Source organism: Periophthalmus magnuspinnatus, chromosome 19 (assembly GCF_009829125.3).
Source record: "Periophthalmus magnuspinnatus isolate fPerMag1 chromosome 19, fPerMag1.2.pri, whole genome shotgun sequence".
Classification (NCBI taxonomy): domain Eukaryota; kingdom Metazoa; phylum Chordata; class Actinopteri; order Gobiiformes; family Gobiidae; genus Periophthalmus; species Periophthalmus magnuspinnatus.
The window spans coordinates 4,882,460-4,899,389 of NC_047144.1; the positions used below are offsets into that span (position 1 = coordinate 4,882,460).

Below are 16,930 nucleotides of genomic sequence, written 5' to 3' on the forward strand. Positions count from 1 at the left end.
TACAAAAACAAAGGTCTAAATGGTGTGTTTTAATTCAATGTACCTTGGTGATGAAGACACTGGTGATGCTCTCTGGGTTGTCTCCTTCGGGGTTGGGTGGTCCAAGCAGCTGCTCACCTTCCCCTTTCTCAAAACTGTGCAGGAATGCGGGGTTCAGGATGTGCTGCAGAACCTGGAGACGGAAAAAAAATGTTTAAATCTTCAATTAGTCTTCGGATAAAAAGTCAATTTAGGCCGGGCAAGCAACTTTTCCTGCTTAAAGTTCCCACAAAGAATGTCTGACGGTGCTTTTATGAAGGCGCTAATCAGAGAAATCACCAGGTGTGGTCTTTCAAAAGGTACATTAAAGGAACCTGCAGTCTGGCACCTTCATGGGAATAATTATGTGATGAAGTGGTTAGATTTTCTGAATTGGACGGTCCTTTGCGTTCATCTGATAACAACTTTAGATTGTGTAAAGTGAGGGCAAGAGTAGAGAAAGCAACCCAAGCTTAAAGAGTTGTTTGAACCATAATATATTCATATGGCATTATAAACATTGGAACATTAACCAGAAACAGCATAGAAAGTTGCCTTTGGATTATAAATACTATTATTTTATAAAATGACTGGCTAACTAATTAAAAGTATAAGATACATATTAGGGCTGAGCAATTTGGGGGAAAAAAAAAAAAAATCAAACGGTGATTTTTACAAGCATTGTGATCAGATTTATGCTTTAGTAATGGCATTCTGTTCAAAGTTCACATTTAAAAAATGTCCAGAAGAATTGACAGAAAGACTGAAATATTAACTGAGAAACTAGATGTGATTCTTGTATTAAACTACAGGGTTAGCAGCTTTTATGCAGAACGAGACAGGATCATTTTAGTTTGTGGAGGAAACTATGGTACTTCAAAAATTGTAGCCTTTGAGATTTGGTAATTGCGTCCATTTTAATTTTGATTTTGATTTGATTACATTGCAGACCTCTAATGCATTCCTATCATGTTTAAAGCAGAATTTCCTACATTGGGAGTCACTATGTATGCAAAAATGTTATGTTACTTCTTATTTGTACCATTCATACTATCAATGCTATATGTAGAATGAAAAACATGTGTCACATTGATACTACAGTCATTATATCTTTTTTACTAGTTCATTTTCAGTATTAGTAATATTATAATAATAAAAGCCACATCCAAAGCAGCAGTGGGGGATCATGTGGAGAAGTTTTGTTTACACGTGTACCCCTGCAGTGGAATCTGGCAGGTTCACAATCCGACTGAAATACATTTGCTTGTTTTAGTTTAACACAGTAGTTTGATTCGCGCCACCTCAGAGAAAATGATGCTAGCACAGCGTGTTGGAGCGCTCTGTCTCGCTCTGTGTCATGTTGGGAACAAAGGATGAAGTGGGGCAGAATGGGAAATCGGCGTGCTGGGTGCCTCCTAAGTTTTATCGGCTGGTTTGTTTGTTTATCCGCCTGAAATATAATCCTGCCAATAGTGAAATGCTTTAGCCGCACCAGAAGAGTTTTGTGCAAGACCTGTTGAGAAGCAGCATGAGGTCAGGCAGTGATTCATTGCCGCTTTCCTACACAGTCCCTCTCCTTCTCCATCTTCCTCTTTTCAACATGAAATAGTCCCTCTGCTGTTCCATACAAGCATTGGGAGTTACACCAAAGCAAGTGTTTTTTTTGGTAAACGATGCAGAAAATGTGTAGGAACATAGCTTTGTTACGGCATGACAATAAAATATGAATATTATAAGACAAATAGACTCAGACTGGATGATGGAGTGAGGGGGCAGCTCACAGATGTTTAAAAAGAAAAATGTGGGAGGAAAAAGATAACCTCCAGAGCAGACATTGTGCTACATATGAATTTTATGCAGATGTCTACTGATTACAATTCTACATTATGTTTACTCTAACTGGAAAGATCATTATTAGAAATACAAACACCTCCAGGATGATTTTGTTACAACTAGTGAAATAAATAATGTCACAGACAATGGCACAGTGCATTATCTTATCCAGCACACAGCCTAACAAGCAGAACCACTGTGCGCGGAGGAGTTCATTAAGACTGAAACAATGATAGGGGATATGTGTGGCAGAAAATAAAATGTTAGAAAAACAGCTATACATTTACAACCCACTGTAGATCTCTCCATTTATTTAGACTACTGTATATTTTGCAGACTGTTCTTGAGGGTGGAGCAGTGGTTTTAACATAGTGACTCACCTTGGTTAGATAGTTTTGGTGATATGCCAGTGCCGTGTATGTGTGAGTAATTGAGAGTGTTTGCAACAATGCCATCTGAGGATGTGCTCCAGTGCTGGGCCATGCCTCCCCCACTTACCCATTGTGTTAAGCATGAGTGCAGCCACTGCTCTCAGGCATGTGTTGGTCCTGGTACAGCTGTGCACAGAGTATGTTTTTAAATGTGAATGTCTGTGTGTGAAAGTGCGTAAGCATGTGGGACCATGAGCTTAATTAAAAAGCAGCTTGAATGATTGTGATGCTTACTACAGCAGGTCAGGTAAAGAGGACAGAGGCATTCATCTGTGAGCCTCTAAGGGGCTACAACCAGAAACCCACGACCTTACAGGCTCAATCAAACAACTTCTGCTACAAAACACACCGACCAGACAGCTCCCTGAACATATGCACGTACCTATTTAATAATCAACTCATCACAGGCTCAGCTCAGCAAACTCACATAAAATGCCAAAGAAAAGGCACTGTATTTATGCCAGCTCACTTAAAACAGACTACATTTGGCAGAGAAGCAGCCCTGGGAGTGTCAACTCTAAAGGCTAAACTATGAAAGTCATTGTCAAATCTCCAAATCCCTGTGGTGCAGTGTTTTAATTTAATTTCTCTGCTCTGATTGTTAGAGTGCATAGAGGATACCTTTGCTTTGAGCTCATCATTGAAGTGAGGGTCACTAAATTCAACAAAGCGGAAGAAGAGGGCTCGTTTCTGGGTGATGGAGTATTTCTTGGGAATTTCCTCTTCCATGTACTCCTTTAGGAAAGTCATGTTGCACAAGAAACGTCCTGTGAAGGCCCGCAACAGCTGGAACAGCAACTCAATCTCAGAGTAGTTTCTCCTTCAAAAAAGGACAACAATTTTCAGTAACATTGAAAAAATAATTGAATAGCAAAATTGTATCTGAATACATACTTGCAGTAACTAAGAAGGCAATAGGCCAGAAGCTTTGGCTCTTTCCAATTGGTGGCAGCCATATTGTCTTTGCGGTGTCTCTCCTGAAAGGCTTCGCTCACCCAGACCCGTCTGAGCTGGCTGACCAGAGAGTGTTGGCCTGCCAGCCACCCTTCATCATTCTTTACAATTATGCTGATGATCTGAACAAAGAGTTAATAACAAAGTGCTTAAAAAGGCATACACATATGCATCCATCAAACTGCTTATCAAAAAGTACCTTGATAGCCTGGAACTGCAGATCCAATCGGGCAGTGGTGGTAGAAGGAGATCCAGGACGAACTGTGGCCGCAGTACCAGCAGGAACCAGGAGGGGGACAAATCGGTTCGCGTTAGATGCCAACACATCTCTCAGTGGCTTGGCATCTTTGTGTTTGAGGAAACTCTGGATAAGATAAGATGATAAGAATGGAGTATTAAGCTATAACTCATTATTGCAAACCCAAATCAAAGTGTGCATGGTGAGGCAAGGGTGTGGGCTGACCATAAACATGCGGCTCCATTGAGGGTCGTTGAGCGTGGCCTCCATCATGAAGAGCTCCACGGTCTGAGACGGGTGCCGCGTCAGGAACTTGATCAAAGGCTCCCTAAACGGACTGCCAGCCTATGGCAAAGACAAACGGCAGCGCAGACAGTGAGGGGAGGCAGCACGTATAGCAAGATGACCTGGGCTAAGGAAATAATGCTGTGAACACTGCTATAATTTAGCAGTTTTCGCAGCATTATTTCCATAGCTCATCAGTGTTATTGTTAGTCTCAGTAATGCAGAGTCATCATGAGTTTGACATCTTCATTCAACAATTTATCAATTGTAAAAATTGGAAGCTGAAAGGATGTAACATCATGGGATTTTGTAGGCTGAAACTATTGTAAAAAAGTCTCCTTACAAATTATACATGCAATTGCAAAAAGATTAGAATACAGTTTTACTTAAAATGTTCATTATTTTTCTTATAATAACATAGCTTGAACTTGCATTTTCTTTCATGCAATGCTGCTGTAAAGAGGCTTACAATTATTAAGATTATTATGGTTTGATATTATATCTTTTATCCATATTACTGCCAATATTCCCCAGCTTTGCAAGTATGGGAAAAGACACGTTTATAGTATTGTGTGGCACCTCTATAAGCATGGCTCGCTCCGTCTTCATCACCACCTCCAGCAGCGGCTTCACCAGGGTCTGGGGGGCGGCTGGGATCAGGTGGAAGAGGTTAATGATCGCCGAGCAGATCTTCATCTCCTACAAACACAAAATGGCAAAATGGAGGAAGAGGACACCAGGTGAGAGACTGAGACCGCAAATGACACGGAACGGACATAATCTAGGACTGTTTTGATGGACAGCCACTGTGGGAAGACATGACGATTCTCACGAGAGAACTAACACCTACTAGATACAACTTTTGACAGTAAAGATACAAACGTGTTACAGAAATACGGATGTTTTCCATTTTTAGGACATTCTAGACAAAACATTGAATGTAAGACCACTTTTTTTGAAGACATTCACAGACACAAGGACAAGAAAATACGGAGCAACTTCACAACATTAGTCTGACTGACCAACACAACATTGGCTCAATTAAGCTTTACTTCACTGACAGAGAATCACCAACAGAGGGCGCAACACCAGGTTACATCTCACCTCAACACCCTCCATCGCAGGCTGTACCAGAATGGGGAGACAATGAGCAGAGTCAGCAGAGCATATTGTGTGGAGGTGTGTAGTTTCATGGGAAAGACGAGGAGATAAAAAGGGGCCAAACGACAACAGGACTTTAGAGAGGTGTTATTTTGGGAGGTTTGCAGAAGTGTTTGATAACCCGGACGGAGCGTGTTCAGAAATGTTAGCCGCAGCATCCTTGACATTTAGAGGAGAAAGTCTTTTTGATAACTTCACAATAGATAAAGTGCTGAATACAGACTGTGACATTTGTAACTTCCAATTCTTTTAGTTCTTCAATTTCCTTTTTGTGTTGATATATTCAGTGTTATGAAATATCAAGGATGAGCTTTCTTGCATTTGGCTTGAGGGACAAATCCATATTTTATATATATATATATATATATATATATATATATATATATATATATATATATATATACACACACACACACTGCTTTTGAAACTTGGGTCAAGCTAGACAATATGATACAAATAATAGCAATAATAATAATAATAATATTTTTTACACAAAACCATAAAGAGCAGAAAAGCTTGGTAGAGGGTAAATTTAAATCTTATTAAATAGATCATTTTTAGTGGGATCAACTTGTAAAAAGGCAGCACTACCGTAAGTAAGAGGTATCCTGTTTTTCCCTTTCATCACCTTTTTCTACATCTTCACAAGGTTATCTGTCGGTGGATAATGAGGAAGAGCAGCACAGGGCCCAGCACCGCCTGTCCGGCGCCTAATTAATCAATGTTTGTAATATGGCCGCTCAAATCATTTGGGAGGAGACCACACAGCAGAACAAAGGTGTGGACTACATGCAACTGTGGCTTTGTGTGCTTAGAAGGCCATTCTGTCCCTTTGGTGTCAGCAGAACAGAGACCAGGTAAAAACTACAGCCTCCTTATGTCCCCTCTTTGTACAAAGCCTGCGTTATTGACCAAGTCAGAAATATAGGGAGGAGCTTGAGGGGTACTATACAAGGTTACTTTTAATTAGACATTGTAAGAGGAATGTACATTTTCTAAATGCAAATAATAGATCGATGGCCAGGGGAATTCAAAGTTAGTTCATCCATACTGACCGCCAGAGGGCCATCAAAGTTTCATAGAACTGTAGAACTGTTATGTTCTTCTTTTAACCAAATTCCACATCAGATTGTAAACTTCAAATTATACTTTAAAAAACTATCTCTACTAGCAGGACAAACAGAATTCAAGTTTATACTCACACTGCCATCACTGCGCTGGCCTCCCTTGTGCGTTATTACCACCACCTCCATCCACTTCCTCAGGTGTTGCTGACAAAACAATAATTTGATAAGTCAAGGTTGTGACTAATAAATGCTAATAAATGACAAATTCATTAACACATCACTTACCATCATCTGGTCACAGAATTTGTCATTGAATGAATTGGGAAAAAGGCGTGTCACGGAGGTCAGTCGGTTCACCACGTTGAGGGTCAAACTGCGATAGTCTCCCAGCATCATCAGCAGGGGGCGCATGTGAGTGTGGATCTGGTCCACTTCAATGGTGGCACCTTCAAGGAACTACAATAGTGCAAAGATAGTATGTAAACTTAGATAAGGAGAAGGTGTTTCTGACACATTTTAAATTGCCATCTGCCAGAACAGTAAATGTAGTGTGTACAACGATCCTCTTTGACAAGGAGAGGAACTGACTCTAAACTTGGATTTAGTAGAGAAAGGTACATTGGAAACTCAATTCCTTGAATCCCTTTTGCTCATTTCAAATTCAAAACGTCAGGTCTTATTTCACTAAATAAAATATTCCCTTATTTCTACCATTGGGCCATCTGCTACAGCACTCCTCTAACCATAATAATCATCATTCCTCTTCTGCTCAAGTCAAAAATATGAAGTCCAATGATCTAACCAAACTACCCTCGCTGACTATCACCATGCAGCCATTAAAACACCATCTCAAATCCATACATTACTAACAAAATACAAAGAAATGTTAGTCTTCAATAGAGACTAGTGTACTGCTGCGACCTGAACAATCGACTCCAGCCTCCAGTGTGCATCGATAAACAAATTATGTCTACACAAGACTACAAGCCCTGTACTTGGCAGTGTCCTAGTTCTTACATGGGTGTCTCTATTAGAAAACTAAAGGCCAGTTAAAACAGGAGCATGGTTGGAGGTACAGTGTAAACAAGCGAACGCATATATGCCTGGACCAAAACACAGCTGACACAGGAGCACGCCCCCCTCACAGACAGGAGCGAATGATGCATGGCAGCCACATTCATTTTCTTCTCAACGCCGGGAACAAACACTCCATCCTGTATCGATCGGGCCGTGGCAATGCTCATTAGTGCTAGCAGGGCAGAGAGGGAGAGAATGGGAGAAAGGAAAGAAAAAAACGGCTTAGGATAGAATAGTGAGGAGGAGTAATGGTGCTAAAGAAAGAAAATGAAGGACACAAAAATGGGAGGTGGATAAAGAGCTCGAGGTGGATTGGTATTGGCTGAAGAAAATATGGATGCTCTGGTCATTAGATACAAGGCTGGTCCAGGATGGCTATGATTAAGTACAAAGAAAAATCTACGAAACGATAAATGGGATAGAAAAAGTGTAAAGATTAATATTTCAGCTCAACATTACAGAAATTATAATATTAAAAAGGCAGTGTATCTAATTTTTGTAGGACTAACGTTCCTGACTTATTATTCATCATTCGCCATCATGAGATTAATTAGCACTTTTTACAACTTTCAGAGGCCTCAGGGGAGTTTGAGGGTCATTGTAATGCTAACAACAACTAGTATGCTGACAGCGCACTTCCTAATGTACAGACAAGAAAATACAGAATTAGATGCAGACAGTGCACAGCAGTCTTATTTAGACCCTAACAGCTACTTTTACAATCAGGGCTCTAGAGTAACTATTTGAGTTGGCTGCTCCGGTGCGCCTAAAATTTCCATTTGAGTGCACCAAAGCCCACTACTTATTTAAGCCATCTTAATATGTCATCCTTAAACTGCCTCAACAATGAGGGCTGATACTTTCACTTGGGTGTAGTTTGTTCTCTATACTACACTATAGTCTATACTTATTAAAGAAAAAAAAAACTAAACGTAATATTTAAATTAATGACTATGGTTTCATATATTCAAGTTGTTGTTTTGTTTTTTGTTTTTTTTAATCAAATAGCATTAAGAATTACCTTTTAAGTTAAAACTTAATTAGTTAGGATCTTAAGTTTAATAAAAAGCTATGAAATAAATATGGACTTTGTTCAAATTTGTGTGAGCGGGCTGTGCTTTTAAGGATCTTTACAGTTTGCTATAGCACGTGCAGAGTGAGACCTCTTACTTTCAATAGTTGATCTTTGACATCTTTTGCCGTCTAGTTTTATTTTTTGAACAAAGCATACTGTGGAGGATCTGCATTTTCCATACTGCTCTTTAAAGGTAAATACTGTGTCTCATTCACAGATGGATGAAAAAAGTCAAACTTGTAAGACCTGCAGTGCATATTAAACTGTGCATCAGAGCGCAACCTAAGTGCATTGGCTTCTGACACTCGGACTGGCGTTATAGGTCTCGTAAGCAGTGAGGCGAGTGAATAAATGCTTTCTTCTTGTAGTTGTCAATTAAAACAATAATTTAAGTGTGTTCTATATGATTTAATCCATGCTTATAATGAGGAGCGAGGATACATGCACCCAAGGAAAATGTAAGGCGCATGTGTGCCCAAATTGGCCGCACTCAGGAGCCCTGACAATATATCTGTACTGGGACAAAACATATTTTATAACATGAAAATACTTGGGTACAGCCCTTCATTTTGTTCAAATGTAAAGGCGTTAACTTCTAATAACAGAATATATATTCACATGCAGTGTCTGTGGGAAATGCCAGTAGATGTTACCCTGACCTTCCTCATGCACGCCTCTCCAGCCTCCTGAAGCTCATTATTGGTGGAGTTGAGGGCCTTGAACAGAGCCGCAATGATCTTTTCTCTGGACTGTGGCAGGTAATTACAAGCAGCCAAGGCATCTAAAAAGGGGGGGAAACAATAAGAATTTTATTACATTTTTGCTGAAAAAAAATGGTTAGAAGATGTGCTTATTATTAAACTAGCCCAACTCACTAAGAGCAGCAATGCGCAAAGGCACGAGAGATGGAAGGCTCTTGTAACAGGGAAGTTTCATCAAAGCAGCATCCTCAGCCTCACACAAGTTTAACAACTGAGAAAAATGTATACACAATTTGTGAATTTTGTGACTTTTGTCCGATATAATATCAAAGCTTTTGTCATACTTACCTCAGTGTAAAAGACCTTGTGCTCCATGACATTTAGGTCCATAGTGAAAAGACGTGGCTGAAGAGTGGTGCAGAACGTGTTACCTTCCATCAGACCAATTTGAGCATTAGCAGGCTGGTGACGGAGAAGATGTTTCTTTGGAGGAACCATGTCTTGCAAAACCTGAAGAAGAAAAAAGGACTCACATCAATATACATCAATATTAAAAACTATTTGCAAATCGTGTCATGAAATGTATGATGGTTAATTACCTCTTTATGTGGCTCCATGATGACAGTGACACTCTTGCCCGTGACCTGGGCCAGCACCTGCAGTGAGTGCATGGCTTGTTTCCTCACAGTGGAGTTGGGGGAGGTGACCTCCCGCACCAGGTCATGGGTCACCATGTGGAAAGACTTATCCTGAGCAGCCAGCAATTCCTCGCTCTTCTCTTCATCCTTCAGAGGGGTGGCACAGCGCACCAGCAGCTGTTCTAGTGTGGTTTTGGCCATAGCTACAGCTCCATTTGAGACCTGCATGAAAACCAATAAAGTTATAAAGTACAGTGTCATAAAGCAGACTTAAGTGGAACAGCAAAGGAGATTTATAGCTGGTATCATGTACACTGTCAAAATGGTGGTGAAGATATAGTTGTCCTATAATGTACTCTTACCTCTCCTGTAAGGTCCATCATGACAAAGAGCAAAGCTTTGAGGAAAGTCAGCTGATTCTGTAAGACCCAGACTAGAGGCAGTCTCTCCATCAGGAACTTGATGGATACCACACCACCGAGCTTGGCATACCAGGCCTGCTCATAGCAGCAGGCACACAGGCGCTCCACTATGTAAGAGAAAAGGGGCAGCTGGCAAGCCTATGGGTAGGAATGAGTGTATGATCAATATTTGATATTGACCAAAAACATTAAGTTGTAAGAAGAACTGAGAAAGGACAAAGAAAACATGTCTTATTGGAAATAAGGTACCCTCTCTTTGGAGCCCAGGATGATGCTAGCCACATCAAAGATGACCGCAAGAGCCACCTCTCCAATCTTGCAGAGCTCCTTCTCTTCATAGGCCATACAGATGGCTATGGCATCAATGAGGACAAGTGGATCCATGCCCTTTGATCCATTCTCTTCACTGTGAAACATGGCTGTGCTGGGCTGGCTGCCAAGCTGGTAGCAAGGCAGCAAGAATGGACCTGTGGCAGGGGAAAACACTTAAATCAACAAAGCAGTACTACTATATTATACATCTTTATTAACTATGCGTCTCCTCCTTCTTGATAATAAATTTTTTATGTTAACATGAGTCACATTTGAATGTTTTTGTTATATTAAAAGGCTAATCCCTGGGTTAAGCCTTAAGCTAATATTAGCTGTAGAGTCCCTTACCACACTGCTGGGCCACGGCGACCATAGTGTAATGGCGTATAAGGCTGGCTACGAAGGGCAGCGCGCTGGGCCTCAGGTCCTTTATCACAGCTGACATGAATGCCCCGGTCAGGGCCTGCTCAAACGTCCTGCGGGCCGGTGTGTCTTGTGCTTTGTAGCGATGGGAGATGATGACATTGGGGATCCACTTCTCTGTGAAGCTTATGGAGAACACACAGATTTGGTGACATTAATATTCCACAACCCTGGCATTAAAATGTAGCCAGCCCCTCTGTCTATCTCTTTTTTCTATTCAGGCTTAATATTTTCTTCAGACTAAAACTGCAGTGCCTCCCTCGTCGTGCCCTGTTGGTATTTTTGTTATTTACTGCAGCTCAAGGCAACTGGGCCACACAGTGATCGAGCAGCTGTTTTCTCCATGCTTGAGCTTGTGTTTTATAATGCCACACGCCAGGGGCAGACCTGATGGATCGCTTCATTTCATTATTGCCATTTAAAAGACTGCTCTTTGAACAAGGAGGAGGGGGGAGTGGGGGAGGGAATGCTAGTGAGGGAAGAGGCAAGCAGGGATCTAGCGGGGAAGGTGGGCAGGGCTGACAGTTGACAGAATGTCAGATTAATTGCCCTTTACTGATTCAGGGGCCTGTCACTCCAGGGCTGCACCATTCTCCTCACTTGGCATTTTCAGAATCGCTTTAGGTGTCTTTTCCTTTTCCCTGAGAGGCTATATTTACAGTGACCAAAGGGAAGGAAAAATAAGGGGCTTAGATAACAGATTAAAACAAAGGCAATTTAAATGTGCATTAGCTAATAGATATTGAAAATATTAAACTTGAGCAAACAGCAGGTGCAGCCTGATATCCTGCCTGCCACAGTGAAGTCAGTAACACCATCAGACTATGCACATGTGTGTTTGCATTAGTGCAAGATGACAGCTAAGTGTCTGGGACATACTGCTGCATAAACAGACAGTGGAAAGTCAATTAACTCATGCCTGGGGATCAATGATGGTAATGTGACTAGCCTTCCAACAAGTTGCTCCCTTCCTGTTTGTCTGTTCATGTAAACGTCTCCACTTGGGAACGGAGCCCACCAGGGTAAGAGGAAAGGCCACTGTAATTAGCAAATGCTACTCTGGTGTCAGAGTTTATCAGGCCCTATGTGTTGGGACAGGGATAACGGGGTATAGGGGCTCGCGGCAGAGGTGCTGGAGATAACGCAGACAGGGTTAATGCGATGGCTGGGGTACAGGTCAAAACTGGTGAAGGTTAAAATGACCAAATGAAAGATATTGTGCAAAGTAAACAATTTTATGTGAGCTAGAGTTCTCTAATAAAAAACATCAACAAAGGGTAAGTATATAGACAAAACCTACTTGGGATGAGACAGCAGCTGGTAGAGAGTAAGCTTATTGTCATCCAGGCTGGTCATGGCCACCAGGAAGCACTTGATGACCTCCCATGCTTGTCGACGATAGTACGGTTCTGTGTTGGCGCTCTTGAGGCAGTCCAGAGCAGTTTCAATTGCCTAAGAAAGGAGCAAAAACAAAACATGACATTTAACATCCCCCAAGACTACATGTATTAGATTTTCAGTTACAAATGTATTGCTTTGATATAAAAACACCAATATGTGGCTTTATGAGTTTAATTTACAAAGAAACACGGAGAGCCATCTGGCCATTGCAAAGGTCAATGCAATTTTCTACATTATGAGCAGACATGCCACCGCGGCCAGGGATTGAAAGAGGGAGAAAATTAAAGTAATTAATGCCACTCAGAACACAAAACCAGGAAGTGATGACTATGGAAAAAAATAGAGGTTGAAAAGGAGAAGAGGGTGCTGCTTAATTGAATCGTAGACCTGTCAGAATAATGGGATATTAGCCTATTCCTGTCAAAACTGAAAAGCAGTGCCATTCCAAATAAAAAAACAATGAGAGTAGTACATTTAAAAGTAAATATTTTGAGAAATCACATCAGGATTTTTGTTCAAGATGGAGGGACATTCACAGCTGATGAATGATTTTGAGAACAATAAAATATTTGGTTTGTCAGTGACTAAGAGTATAATTACTTAAAAAAATAAATAAAACTTTAAAAATACAATAATGGTAGTAGCAATTGAAAATGGTTCAATTAAGATTCTAGTAGTGTAATCAGAAACATACAGATATAGATAAAATTGATCCATATGTAATACATATATCAGTGTCATTGGTTATACATTTAATAATGACATGTTAACCTAACACATAACATTAAGCAGTCCTGTTTTAAACCACTACCCAGACCATTCTGCATTATTTTGTGAATGCAGTGAACAGCTTAGAGAGAAGCAGTGGCCATTAGAGAGAGTAAATAATGCCGTCATGGTGGCCCGCGCTAGATGGATGATTACTGACTGAGGATGAGGAGGAGGAAAAGGAGATGAATTTAATTACCTGGAGGACACATACATCTTATCACTCACACACTCACACACACACACACACCTCTGACAAGGACATATTGCCCACTGTGCAGAGTAATAATGAGGATTACAAAGGTCTCTTTTAAGTTTCATCTTTTCTGCCAGAACTTAAAAAGACAATGGACTTAGCCATTCACTGTTTTGTTGGAATTTCACTTGGCAGTGGCCTTACCTTTTCCATAGGCAGCTGTATAGATGCTTTGCAGTCAGTAAACTCTGCCTTAATACTTGGACCTTGAACTTCAGTGACAATGTACAGTAGTCTTTGCGATTCTTTCAGCATCTTCCTGTTGCTGCCTCCAAACTTGCCTAGAACCCGGTAAGCCACGTGTGATATACTTTCAGCTGGGTTGCGAAGAGTACGCCACAACGCCTAAAAGATTATAAAACATAATATAACTAGATTTAAAACAAATGGAAAGCGTATATCAAAAGGCACATGCAGCTATTGTTTTACCTGCATTAGCTCTGCTCTCACAGGTTGAATGTGGTCATAGAGAAAGTCAGGCTGCAGGTTGTCCACACATAACTCCAGAGTACGGAGGCCTTGACTGACCAGAGTCTGGGAGCCATTGAGGGCAGACACTAGTGGATCCATGAGCATGGGCAGGTAGGGTAGGAGCGAGCTCAGACGCACCGGGACGGTCAAACACAGCTCCACAAACAGGTCCTTCATGTGCTGCTTGTGAAGACCACTCTGCAGCATGTTTAGACCTACAGACGAGTAATTAACAGCTCAATGTATGATGTGGTACAGCAGTTTGAACAGTGGACTGGGAAATCTGGTTTTGTCCTGGTTCAGACCTGGCTAAAGGGGACATCTTATGTAAAAATTGACTTTTATAAGCTTTTAGCCATGTTATGACGTTTCCTCAGCATGAGCTTAGTCAAAGTTGTACTTCATGCTTGTTTGAGTGATCTTGTATTATCTTATATCTGTGGCTTGAGTGCTCAGAAAATTCCCATTTCCACCGCCCCCCATCTTTGCCTACTTTTCCTGTACTGGCTTGTATGTATGAATGAAGTCTGTGTGTAATGAGTCTGAACTTTTTGAATAATCACATGTAGGGTTAAGCAATACTAAATACCAAAATCCATTATACATCTTATTTAAGTAATAGTCCTAAATGTTATTCTGAATAGACTAGTTTAGTGTTTATGGATTAGAGACTTTTGATGTAAAATGGTTCAGTTCTCAAATTATTGTTTCGTCTTGATTTAGTGCCTACTTTACTAGCATATTATTCTAACCATGTCAATGCTTCATATGGCTTTACCTTGCAGAAGATTTGGTAACAAAGGTAGAAATTCCTGATAGAGCAGGTCGTGGCTGCCTCCACCAATGGAACGAAAGAGGGCACGGAGAAGTAGAAAGTAGTTGTAAGGTTCTTTTGCCGACTGGGCCAGCTCCATAGAACTGTTCACTATTTTGTGGAGGTGAGGCTGATAAAAACAAGCATCCAGCAATCAAATATATATATATAAATTGTACTCCATACACTATTCTGTCCACTTACTTTAAGCATCTGCTCATTCTCAGCAGCAAAGAGTGACACTGATCCAAACACAAGTTTAAAGAGTTTAAGGTAGAGATTTGAGAGCTCAACATTGGATCCCATTTCTGGAAGTCTCTCCAAAAGATACTCCACTAAGATGGTGGCAAACAGGGCCGACGTGGACAGGTTGGCGAGGAATGAGTTCGCTACAATCTGAAAAAAATACAGTAGAACAATTATTTTTCAAAGTTATTTGCAAGTCACTTTAAGGCCCTTACCTGAAGTGCATAGTTCTTTGATATCCTCTCCACCATGTAGGGCACAGTAGTCTGGAAGATTTCTTTAAATGTGAGTGGATTCATCATAGTGAAGACTCCAGCAAAGTGCTCCAGCACCTCCTTCTCCTCCTTCATTCGAACAGTTTGGCAATTGGCCACTCTGATGTATGTCTGCTGATTATTGGCTACTTGCACCTGGTAGATATCCAAGGCTTGCATGGCATATTTCACCAGCTTGATGTAGATTTGCGTCTCTTTTGGTTGAAGTTGCTTGTTAGGAATAAACTGCGCCTCTGTGAACAAAATAAATAGTTTGTATGGCTGTTCTGCGTCACCATCTATTCTAATTTTTTAGAATATACTTCTTCTCTCACCTCCTGGGGCTTTACAAGAGGTGATTCCCCATGTAATCGTCTTGACTCCACACACCAGAGTCTTGACCAAACTGCGACAGTCAGACACCTGAAAGGTCTGCTTGTCTTCCTTATCCCCGGCCCGGTCGAAGGGGGTGACGGGAGGCTGGGGAGGGGCAGCGACTGGCGTGGGGGGAGCCGGTGGGGGGAGGGCAGGCGTAGTGGATGGGGTAGGGGTGGCTGGTACTCCGGGTAAGGCGCCAGGATCGACCACTCCCATCTCGGACTGAGGCTTGCACTTCTTGAATATCGACACAAGCTGGTACCGTGCAATGGTGTGGAACTTCAGCACAAATACCTGATTTAGGAGGAGAAACGTAAATTATATTAAACAACTTTTCCTTAAACTTCTGTGTTTAAGTAAAACACCATGCTGTTATAAAGACTTATTTAACTAGCAGCAGGGCAACAACTTAACATAAAAACATAGAAAAAAACCGACCCACCTAAACTGACAGTCATGCAAACCCATTTTTATATTCCTCGCCACATATATCCCCATAACTAGTTATGAACCACCAGTTACCACTTTTTATACAATCATATCTTTTAAGGATTGCTAACCTCCAACATCCTCATGAGAATGTCTCTTCCATTGCCGTTCTCCTGCTCAGACTTTGAGCGGATGCAGTCGACCAGGTTCAGGAGCAGCTTACAGGACATGGTCTGTATGTTACTGGGGAGCGACTCGTCATCGATGTTCTTAGCGAACAGTTGGACAGCCAGGGACAAATCTGTCAGGGGTAGATTCTGCCGAACGTGGTGCACCAGGTCTGCCAGTGTGCTGTAAGCCAGGGGTCTGAGAAGTAAAAAGGCAGAGTAACTGTGACATTTGGAGAAGAATTTCAGGGCTGATTTGTAGTGAATGCTAAAAGGCTACACTCAACTACCTGGCATTTTGTGCAAATGTAAAAAAGTGATAATCAGTGAGGACCAAGAAGCTGAAACTGAATAAACGACGTTCCTCTTGTAGGCGGGGTAAATTGAACAGGGTGAAGAGTAGAAACAAAAGCTAAAAGACTCTTGAACAGGATCTAATTACTGTCCTCGGTAGAATTCAGAATAGGTGATGATGCACCAGAGCTTGGCATATGCGAGAGGAGGAAGACAGAGGAGCTAATGAGTGACACTGATAGCCCTGCCAGTTCTTATCCAGCCTTGCACTTCCTGCACACTTCTAATGTGAACCGACAGCCATTTTGTTGATGAGGTGAGCCGCCTTGGCAACTCAGAGGGTCAAAGAGGTATTGAAATGGACCTAGGGGATGGATTGTAGGCAGCATGCCCTCCGGAGATGCAGGTGTACATGACAATCTGACAGCGCAGTGTTGCAGGCTGTTAACCCGAGAATCTCTGCAGCCTTTGAGACCAGCCTGATTAATATGCTTAGACATCCTGCATGCACCTGGACGAGCAGAGTACCACAGCAGAAAGGGTGCTGACAATGAAGGATCAAATCACTGTACACACTCACCTCAGAGTCTCACGGGCAGTGTAGCCAGAGCCAATCAGGATGGACTCGTCAAAAAGTTTGTCCATACAGGGAATGAACTCTGAAATACAAGAAAATAGAGTTTAAAAGATGTAGTCAGTTTATACAATATGCAAAATTTTCTTTACAAAATGTATGATTTCTTTCAGAACATTAACTGCAAATGGTTTGAGCTATTTAAGCAGAAGTAACATGGGATAATGTGGAAAATCATGCAAA

At 41.4% G+C, this 16,930-nt stretch overlaps 1 protein-coding gene across 2 annotated transcripts in view; it reads right to left on the reverse strand.

Moving 5' to 3' along the window:
- Nucleotides 1-16,930, reverse strand: part of trrap (transformation/transcription domain-associated protein) — a 70,476-nt gene that overhangs the window by 49,012 nt on the left and 4,534 nt on the right. For both annotated transcript variants that reach the window (XM_033985377.2, XM_033985378.2), the window contains exons 13-36: nt 16,694-16,772; nt 15,784-16,018; nt 15,181-15,517; nt 14,807-15,099; nt 14,550-14,741; nt 14,310-14,475; nt 13,490-13,746; nt 13,205-13,405; nt 11,936-12,087; nt 10,561-10,760; nt 10,150-10,367; nt 9,841-10,038; nt 9,440-9,700; nt 9,189-9,350; nt 9,015-9,111; nt 8,799-8,920; nt 6,273-6,443; nt 6,123-6,191; nt 4,339-4,458; nt 3,700-3,819; nt 3,436-3,600; nt 3,177-3,358; nt 2,904-3,102; nt 44-172 (exon numbers count right to left, since the gene is read on the reverse strand). In XM_033985377.2, the coding sequence (XP_033841268.1) occupies nt 44-172; nt 2,904-3,102; nt 3,177-3,358; nt 3,436-3,600; nt 3,700-3,819; nt 4,339-4,458; nt 6,123-6,191; nt 6,273-6,443; nt 8,799-8,920; nt 9,015-9,111; nt 9,189-9,350; nt 9,440-9,700; nt 9,841-10,038; nt 10,150-10,367; nt 10,561-10,760; nt 11,936-12,087; nt 13,205-13,405; nt 13,490-13,746; nt 14,310-14,475; nt 14,550-14,741; nt 14,807-15,099; nt 15,181-15,517; nt 15,784-16,018; nt 16,694-16,772 (4,325 nt within the window). The remainder of the gene's footprint in view (nt 1-43; nt 173-2,903; nt 3,103-3,176; nt 3,359-3,435; nt 3,601-3,699; nt 3,820-4,338; nt 4,459-6,122; nt 6,192-6,272; nt 6,444-8,798; nt 8,921-9,014; nt 9,112-9,188; nt 9,351-9,439; nt 9,701-9,840; nt 10,039-10,149; nt 10,368-10,560; nt 10,761-11,935; nt 12,088-13,204; nt 13,406-13,489; nt 13,747-14,309; nt 14,476-14,549; nt 14,742-14,806; nt 15,100-15,180; nt 15,518-15,783; nt 16,019-16,693; nt 16,773-16,930) is intronic.